This window comes from Lipotes vexillifer, unplaced genomic scaffold (assembly GCF_000442215.2).
Source record: "Lipotes vexillifer unplaced genomic scaffold, Lipotes_vexillifer_v1.1 scaffold1842, whole genome shotgun sequence".
In the NCBI taxonomy this organism is placed as follows: Eukaryota; Metazoa; Chordata; class Mammalia; order Artiodactyla; family Lipotidae; genus Lipotes; species Lipotes vexillifer.
The window spans coordinates 509,204-519,136 of NW_006777470.1; the positions used below are offsets into that span (position 1 = coordinate 509,204).

Here is a 9,933-nt window from a genome sequence, read left to right on the forward strand (position 1 = left end):
TGCTTTTACACAGATGTTAAAGGCTCCAACTTCCTGTTCTTCCTGACCCTCCACCAAGTCTACTCCACACTTCACACCTCACGGGAGGCCATGTGGGAGGGAGCGAACATTGCGGGTCTCTGTCGAGAGTTTTCTGTCCTGTTTCCCCCATGAGCTCCTGACATTTCACCCTCTCAGCCCACACCCCAAGCTCAACACTACGCCAGGCCCCTCGGGCCAACCTCAGCCCTCCTACAACTACCTGCTCCATCGAGGACACGTACAAGAAGGGAATGTGCTCAACTTTGCCTCCCATGCCCTGCATACGGAGGCTGTAATGGGAACAGGGAGGGGAGGCAGGTTGATGTGGGCATGGCTGTCTGCCCATCACAGCCGCCTTGCCCGTGAAGACCCCCAGGGGCTGCACGTGGAGGATGCAGTGAAGCTGTCTCAGCCCCATCTGTCCACTGCTCACTTCACACTCTCTTCTGCCTCAGGGGCATGACAGGGCAGGGCCCCGCCTTTCTCACTCCTTGTGGGAGCCCACGATACCTGTCTACCTAACATGAAGGGATCAATGCTTAGATGTGACAATGGAAACAGTGACCAAACCAACACTTCCTTTGAAAAAGTTCTTTATTTGGCTTGTCCTATAATAAGAAAAGGCTAAGATATACACCACAGGCCAAAGAAGCTGGTTCATAAAAAGTCAGAAAAGAAATTCTATCTAGAACAGGCGCTGCTGCTTCTAGTGTGCGGCTCACTGCCTCACGTGGCATTTTAGGTTCCAGCACCTGCTTGCCTGACATTTTGTCCCAGCACCAAGTCTGTGTTTCTGGGAAAACCTGCTCCCATCTTTCTCACCCCCTCCTCCACCACCCACCACTGTGCACCTGGGCCAGAGTTGGGTGCTCTGTGTGCCAAGCTCTGGACACTGGTTTCTTCCCTCCTCTTACAGGCTCCAGAGCAGGGGGGCCTGTGTCTGAGCACCGCGCATGTTCTCCTGCTTCACATCCTAGAGCTCAGACGCTGGCCATGGGCAGCACGGGTGCCCCTCCCCAATGTGAAGGCTGCTACAGCCAAGAGCACGACCAGGAAGACCCCAGCAAGGATGGTGGCGCTGTGGTAGCTCCCCTGGGCGCTGGCCTCCTCTTCCAGGTCAACCTCTGGCCGGTCTGGGAAGGAGAGGGGAGAGAAGTGAGGACGGGGGTCCCCTGGCAGGGTGATGGCAATCAGAACTGTTTGATGGGCGAGGAAAAGATGGGAGAAAAGGGTACGTTTCAGGAAACTGAGGTCAGAACCCAAGGAGCAGCTGAGTGTCAGCCCTGGCAGATTTCACAGTGTCTTGTCAGCCAACAGGAGCAAAGAAGGTTTGTGGACAGGAAGTCAGAGCTGGGCTTTGGCCTGAGATATCTGGCTGAAGGCTCCCGATGGATGTGAGGAGAGTGAGTTGGGGCATTTGAGCCCATCTGGGAAATGGGCACAAAGGTCCCAGCAAGAGGGACGCCGGACTTAAGCTACCGCAGTGTCAGTGGGAAGAGAAGGGAAAGGAGAGACAGGAGCAGAGTCCCCATCGGCCGCCTTTGCCCCTCCCCCTGCCCTGCCTTCCTTCTCTCTTGTAGCTCCAGCCCCCATGGTGTGTACCATGCAGGTGACTTATGGCCGCACTGTGTCCCCTCCCACTGGAATGGAGGCTCCTCCGGGCAAGGATTTTGATGTATTTAGCTCTCTGTCTCCTGGCACATAATAGGTCTTCCAAAGATGCCTGGAATGTTGCAGATGGGAGGAAAGAGCCTGGAAGCAGCCAGACTTCCAGGGGAGGGCCTGGATCTGGGCCCTGAGGGGAGAGAGCTGTCAAAGATCCTCTGTGGGGTGAAGCCTGTGACTGCGGGAGGATTTGTGACTAGCGCTGCCCCATATCTGCCCCTGTCACCAAGGCCACCACATTTGTTGACCTGGCCCGGCCTGGACCAGAAATCATGGGAATCCCTCGGCAAACATTTCCTCACCCACATGTACAACAGAACAGCACAGTGGGAAATCTGCTCCCCGTTCTAGATGGGGAAAATGAAATGACTTTTCCAGGATCAACCCCTGGGAGCCGTGAGAATAAACCAGTCCTGCCTGGATCTACACGGCCCTGCCCAGACCCTGATTGCCTGCGCTACTCCAGGGCTACAGTTTGTCATCATCATTATAAGTAATAATGTGATGATTAATGTTAACATTGGTGGCAATAACGATAGTAACAAAATCATCGTTCTTTGCAGCCAGTGGCTTATACCAGGCAGGTGCCAGAGCAGCGTAACTAACAGTATTTTGTGTAACCCCCTCAACAGTCCTAAGAGGTTAAGTGTTAACGTTTTTGTTGTACAGATGAGTGTGAGGTTGGGTATTCAGAACCCAGAGGGTAAAACTGTCAGGTGTTCTGTGTCCCACATTAGAACTGTCTTGACCAAACCCTGCACGCGCATCCCCCATAGACCAAGGAGCTCTTGGAAGGTGAGAACCAGGTCTAGCTCCGCTTCGTGTCGCCCAGGGCAGCACAGGAGCCCTATTCGAGGGGAAACGGGACACCCACGGAAGCAACCCCAGTCCCCATGGTGCACCGGCCTGCGCCCCGGCAGACGGCGCGGTGGGGAGATGGCCACCTACCCAGGCTCCTCTTCTCAGCATGCGGGACATGCAGCTGGATGGGTCCCAGGGCGACATCCACCTTCTCCTGGTAGGAGCCCACGCCCCTCTTGGTCCTCACGATGCAGCCTCTGCTGCAGCGGGACGAGGCATCGTACGCCCTGCACACCACCATCTTGCACTGCAGGTACACGGAGGGGAAGCGGCTCAGGAAGCGGAAGGAATTGAACTTGAAACGGAGGACGTTGGGTGAGGGCTGGTGGTAGGACCGGTAGGTTTCATCCTTCACGCACCTGGAGGAAGAGAGGGGTCACCGTCAGCTCTCAGCAAGGCACTGCGCTCCTCACGCCACACACCCCGTGGGCTGGGCACCCTCCTCAGAGGGTGGCGGTCACCGGACCGCCTGCTGCCTTCACAACCTTCCTTGTGGACCACCTGCTTGGCATGCTCTTTGTTCCTCCTTCCTGTTTAATCCTTCCAACAGGCTGTGATATGGGCTTCACTACGCTCATTTGATGGCTGCAGAGACTGGCTCAGAGAGGTGCTATTGCCTGTCCAGAATGATGCAGCTGGGACGGGGCAGAGCTGGCATCCCAACCTCCATCTGCTTTAAAATCAACGTTTTCCCACTACAGGCATGTCTTTTTTAATATTAAGGCTTGCCTGGAATTTAGTCACTCGGTCTAATTTTACTTCATAGCTAACCTGCTCGATGGCCACTCAGTTCTCCAGATGCCCAGAGATGACAGCCTGGCTGGTTAAGCTGGAGCTACTGGGAGCCCAATCTGCCTTCCTTGAGCTCTGGGCTGGTTGTGTGTGAGTTATCAGGTAGAGGCTGAAGTCCACCCCATGAAGACACTCCTTACCCACTCCGGATGAGATCATAAGTCAAAGATGTAAAGTCATCGGGAGATGGTGACGCCACACAGGTGTCCACAAATAAGGCCAGGGAGGCGTTAGAATGGAGGATTTCAGCCTGAAGGTACAAATCCTGGTTCAGGTCCACATAGTATGGGCTGCTGGTCACGGGATATAAGAATGAAGAGGATGTATAAAAGGAAATGTTCATGTAAAAATTGCTGTATTGTATGTTCTTGACCTCGACGGTGTCATTAGCAATGTACATCGTGTTAACCCAGGTGTTCTGGAGCATTTTGCAGCTGACGTAAATGTGGAGGTCCTTCCTCCTCTTGATGATGCCACTCGAAACAGCTGCTTTGAGGGAGTTGGAGTAGGTGATGGTATCATTATCCACCTGGGAGAGACAGGCAGGTGAGCAGAGTCAGGCAAACGTCACCTACTAAGGGAATCTCATTGCTGCTTTGGGTGAGAATGAGACTGAAGAGATGCTGCAAGATTTCAAAACCTTCCCAGAACCACACGGAGACAGCACGTGCCTATCACCATGGCTACCGTTCCCTGGGATGGATACACTTCACCAGCAAGACTCTCTCCTTTCACACAACCCCTTTCCTCTGCCACATGATGGGGACCACAGTGTGTTGGGGCCTCCCAGGAGCTGCTGCTTATGGAAAGATGGGGGTGTCTGGATGACCCCCTACCCCTGCTGTATGACTAAGCTGAGTTTGGTCTCCATGGCTCAGGGTCCTTCTGGCTTGTTCTATCTCATTCTCACTCTTGCTGGGAGAAATCAGAGGAGGCAGTCATGGGAGGGGCTAGTGGGATTCGTTTTCACTGTGCTGTTTGGATGGGTCAGTAGTTATTGCAGTTTGGTGTCTGAAGCTGCCGGAGCCTGAAGCAACAGAGATCCAGAGTTATGGCTGCGGCAGGTCTCTGACCTCTGGGGCAGGAAATTCCCCAGAGGCTCATATGGACAACAAGGTGGTGGTGGTGTGTGTGGGGGTTGGAGTGGAGGCCATGGCAATGCTGGAGCACTTCCTGTCACGCTTTGCTTCTCCACTCCCCAAACCACAGGACCATTTCCTGCTGTGCCTTTCATGGAGCAGCAAATTCATAAGAATGTTGGTCTCTCATGCTGTTTGATGTGCCTACCGTCTCATAAGAGTGACCTTTCCAGAGACAAGAGTCTCACACCTGGTGGTCTGTAAGCATTTCAAGGAAAGGGTGATGTCTGAGCATCTCTCTTTTCCCGGGGCTTGGTGTAGTGTTAACTATAGCATCAGTAGCATCAATAAAGATCCATGGAATGGAGGAAAGGTCCAGGGGACAGAAGTCCAGCAAAAGTACTTGTGATGAAAGAAGGATGGTGCCAGGAGCAACCAGCCCAAATGGCCAAGAGGACACAGGTGAGCAAACGCCCCTGGAGGCCCCATGGTCATGATCATCTGGCCGCAGGTGAGGTGAGCACAAGAGCAGCATCCCCAGGTGGAGACTGGGGGTGGTGCACTCTCTCCCTCCCAAATGCTGTGATGGTCATAAGCAAACTTGTCCTTGCCTGGTACGAGTTCCCACCAGCCGTGGGTGCCTCTGCAAGAACAGGCACAAAAATAACACCATAGTGGCCTAAATAGAAGCCCTAAAATGTAAGACAACCTTACTCTTTAAAAAAAAAAATAATAAAAATAGGGGCTTCCCTGGTGGTGCAGTGGTTGAGAGTCCGCCTGCCGATGCAGGGGACGCGGGTTCGAGCCCCGGTCCGGGAAGACCAGGGAAGCTCTTTTATAGATTCTTGAATCAATAAAAGTTAGCTGAGAGTAAGAGACCTGAGATCTGAGGTCAGGAGGGAGAAAGAAAAGATTTCCAGTCATCAGCTGTGGTGAAACAGGTCCTGTCAACTCCATAGCTTAAATCATGATACTCAAACTTTGTGGTTCAGGCAGAGCTTCTCTGAGCAATTTTCAAAGAAGAAACAGTGTGATTGTATCAGATGAGTAAAATTAAAACTAAAGTTTGGTGGTGAGGATGCTATAGTGTACACAGAAGTAGAAATATAATGGTGTACACATGAATCTTATATAATGGTATAAACCAATGTTACTTCAATTAAAAAAAAAAAAAAAGAATAGCAAGTTTGTCACTGTCACTAAATGTCATATGACATTTAGTTATATACCCTGTCAGGAGCAAAAGTTCATTCCTGGACATTTGGGAAATTAGACAAGTTCCCTTCTGAAGCCAGCACTTGTACAACTAAATGTAATTATTCTTTAGAGCAGCATGTGTTGGAGAGGCTTTCACTTCATGTCTAAAGTTGCAAAATTCAGCTCTGAGTTTGTCCCTTCCAGAAAGACATGTGAAAAGAGAAAAGTTTAACAACTATCTAAAGTGGACTTGCCACCCTGGGACCCTTGCCTACTCTCTGACCGTGGGTTTCCCTTTTCTCCCGTCAGAGGGAGGCTCTGGCCTGCAGGGGGCGCCAGAGCCCACACTTTGGACTCAGGTCTGGCAAAGGGCCTAGGATGGGCTCTATGCCTTCCATTCCTTCATGGGCAGTACACTGTATTTTCTGCCTTTATATTTTCTTTAAAAAAGTGGGGGGAGCTTTATATTGGAGTGAGAGTGGTTATCGCAATATACCATATAAATGTTGCCACTTTGTTACTCCTTCAAAGACAAGCTGAGGTGCCTTCAATTGAGCTCTGTATATTCACATGAAAGTGTTCTTGAATCCACATTTGCCTGTGGTTTCCATGGTCAAGCTAGATTCTGAATGCACGCCAAACAATGAAAGTGGGCTGCAGGTGTATTTCTTGATCATCAGAAGCTGTTCTGATTTTAAATTAAAATTCATTTTTAGACGTCTGCTCAGTGTACAAGGCACTTGGGATGGAGTGGGAGTCTGGCAGACATGTCAACGGCTATTCCATAGAGACTCGGCCTCTTCCGCCTGGCATCCCACTCCTGTGGTGGGGAGACCTTGCCTATTCAGACACACGAGCCAACGTTTGTCAGACACCCACTAAATGGGGCACCTGGAGGAGATGCAGAAAGTCTCAGCTACGGATCATACCGTCCTGCCTTTTAATGCCGGCTCTACAGTTCATGATCATGTGGCCTTGGGCAAGTGGCTTAACCTCTGCAAGCTTCCGTTTCCTCACAATTAAATGGGAATAGAAGTTGTCTCGAGAATTTTGAAAGTCTCGTGGAACTCTTAGTTCAGTGCCTGGCACACATACTAGCCCTTAATAATATGATTATAAAGGCTTAGGCTCCACACCAGGGGTACTGGCAGTTGCAAAGATGAATGAAACATTGGCCTTCCCTGGAGGCACGGTTTGCTAAGGGATAAGCAGAGGAATCAGAATGTAGCCTGTGCTGCCCATGACCAGCCAGGTTAGAAGACCAGGGCTGGCCCATGGCTTTGGCAGCTCCTACTGGAGATGAAGGAACACAGATAGGATGGCTCAGATGTCAGAGGCTCCAGGCTGCATATTTGGAACTGGGAGGGATGGGTCACCTTTGGTAGACTGATTCCCACTGAGGAAACTCAGGACAAACCAGAATCCAACACGATTGATTGACAGCGCGAAATGTAAAAGCCAGGTCGACTAGAACGTTTGCAGGGCGTGACTCATCTGTACCCTCCTCTGCATATAAGCCTCCCTGACCCACTCAGCTCCTATCAGAAGGAGATCTGGTGTCTGTAGGGACTGTCCAATGGGAGCTGGGGGGCCACAGTGGCAACTGCAGACCCTCGGGCCCAGGCACCCACCTGTGGCTGACAGGCCCATCTGGTTAGCTAAACGAGTGTCCCCTCCCTCTCTCACGGTTCCTTGTGACCTTGCCAGATAATGAACAGCACGTTCATAGCACCTAGCCTGGCACGCGGCAAATGTACGGTACGTCTTTGGTGACGGGCAAACAAACCCTCTGATCGTGTGTGTCACACACATTGTACGTATTTGAACCTTTTGTGCTGTATATTTATACTGCGGTCCTAAACCTAATACAAGTATTTGCACTGTGTCTGTTCCCTGACAGACAAAATCTTGAAGTGATTACTTAGGTGTCAGCCAAAAATTCAGAACTTAGAGTGCAGAGTTTAAAATGAATTTACATAAAATTAAATGCAACAACTCTAAGTTTACCATTCAGTGGGGTTTGACAGTAAAAGACTCAACACTCTCATTAATTCAAACAGCTCCATCCTGCCCCTTCGCAGGCAGTCCCCTCCTACCAGGTCAGCTCACTATGTACACAGATTTCATCGAAATGACATCACAGGGTGGGTAATCTTGCGTGCCTGGCTTCTTTCACTCAGTGCCACATTTTTGAGATTCTCAGAGTCTGGTCTTGGCCCTACCGCTTCCTGGCTAAGTAGCTTTAAGCAACCTGCTTGACCACTCAAAGCCCAGTCTCCCTGTTTTTCAAGCAGGATGACAATGAGGGGAGACTTGCATCATCTTGGTGGGGATTTGGGGGAGTTTGACACAGACTAATCTCAGTGTCTGCCACTTGTAGGGGGACAGGATTAAGGAGTTTCCTGGGACATGAGACTTCTCCATGCTAAAATCTGCAAAGTCCCAGGTCAACCAAGACAACTGGTCACCCCAGGTGGTGACAGCTCAACAAATGATAGCTGCAGAGGCCAATTTACTGTGAAGCTAATGAAGGTTAAGCTTCAGGGCCCCCCTGCACAGGCTCTTCTGGGGCTCAGCAATGCACTGGCACAGCCATGTGTTTTTGTAAGATTTCTAAAACTAAGATATGCTTGCATTCTTTCCATGAATGAGGCACCTGCCTCCCTTGCCCACCCCAACACCAACCTGTATAAGCTCCAGGCCCTTCAGAACCTGGAGCTGCCCCTGGGAGCTGCTATCGCTCTTGCTGAAGTGATAGCAGCCTGCCAGGCACCCTCTCTGGTGGACAATGTGAGAAAAACTCCCCACTGACTTTCCTTCCTTCTATTTGGACATGGCTGCAGCTATGTCATGGCACCAAGGGATGGATTTAAATCTTCAGCCTGATTACGTTCTGGTTATACCATAATCGTGTTTTCTGGGTCCCCAGAATTCAAAAAGCACAGCGCAGAGCACTGTAAGAAAGCTGGCTCAGCAGAGGGAGAAGCTCCAGGCTTACCTGCTCGATGGTGCCACAGCCAGAGTAGGGAACTGTGAAGGTCACCTGGCTTGAAGTAATCTGGGGCTGACACCGGTAGCTCCTGTTCCAGCCAGGAATGGCAAGGTCCCTGGCAGAGTAGCCCAGGGACTGGAGGTAGCCCACGCTCACAGTGGCTCGCATGTGATTCTGCAGGCAAAGCAGCTCTAGGGGCCGAGGGCAGACAGTGCGGTCAGTGTCAGCGCCCCCCCCCCAAGCGCACAGAAAAGTGCAGAGATTGAGATGGCTGGCAGATGGTCTGCCTGAGGACACAGCTCACCACCCTGCCAGGTGCCCTGGGGCTCAAGTCAGTTTCACTCTCCTGAGACCCCTTGAGGGCCCAGGGACTAGGATTTCTCTGATGGAGAAGTGAAGGCAGGGTGTGAAACAAGCAAAATGTTTTGCCAAGTTGCCGCTTATCCATATAGTAAAGTAACGCTCGGGTTGAATTGCGGGGATGTCAGAAAATCAACATCCTTAGCTATGGACCTAAACATAGGTCCTTTAGCTAAGGGGCAGGTCGGTGCTTAAGATCCTGACCTCAGGATTTTAAAAGAGAGCCAGTACCTCACCTTGCCCGGCCCCTGGCCAATCTGTACATCAGTCCACTTAACAGCTCAAACCGTGGCCATCAGCCTCTGCTGGACGTGGCTGAGCAGCCAGCTCAGACCATCTTCAGGCAGCAGCCGAATGTGCTAGGTCTCAGGACAAGGTCACAGTGTCCCACACTCTGGGAAGGCCACAAGGCCTCAAGCCAGGTGATCCCCTCTGCCCTTGACACTGACATCTCACTATCTGTTGAAAGCAACACCTTGCCCTTCTACTGAATCTCTGCTGACCACCCACGCGCCACCCATCGGCCATGTCTGGGAGCCAGAGTCCCAAGACCCACTGTTCTTGGTCCCTTTCTTCACCGGATCGAGCCTTGATGACCTGAAAAGGCGGCCATCACTTCTCATCTCACAGCCATGGGATGGCTGAGCAGCAGAAGTCACTCCGAGGGGCCCCATCCAGACAGACGGGGACTTACTTGTGCTCCCAGGGAAAAGGCTGGAGTAGTATTCAGCCTGGAACCCTCTCATCTTGACACTGCCATTGCTGATGAAGCGAATGGACATGAAGTTGGATGACGAGGTGAAGGAGCCCCTTGCCCCATCACAAACCCGGGCGAGCAGAGGGGAGCTGTGGTAAGGGCCGTCATACACTTCTATATAATCGTAGTTACAGCTGCCTTCAAGCCTGCAGAGACAAAACACACAGTTCTGGCTTCACTTTTTTTTTTTTTTTTTTTTTTTTTTTTTT

General features: G+C 51.3%; 1 protein-coding gene across 1 annotated transcript in view; it reads right to left on the reverse strand.

Moving 5' to 3' along the window:
- Nucleotides 1–987: 987 nt before the first annotated feature.
- DMBT1 (deleted in malignant brain tumors 1) overlaps nucleotides 988–9,933 on the reverse strand; it is a gene marked incomplete at its 5' end in the record, with an annotated part of 20,442 nt that continues 11,496 nt past the window's right edge. The window contains 5 exons of the mRNA XM_007451120.1: nucleotides 988–1,154; nucleotides 2,635–2,906; nucleotides 3,480–3,868; nucleotides 8,614–8,798; nucleotides 9,662–9,870. Of these exons, the coding sequence (XP_007451182.1) occupies nucleotides 988–1,154; nucleotides 2,635–2,906; nucleotides 3,480–3,868; nucleotides 8,614–8,798; nucleotides 9,662–9,870 (1,222 nt within the window). The remainder of the gene's footprint in view (nucleotides 1,155–2,634; nucleotides 2,907–3,479; nucleotides 3,869–8,613; nucleotides 8,799–9,661; nucleotides 9,871–9,933) is intronic.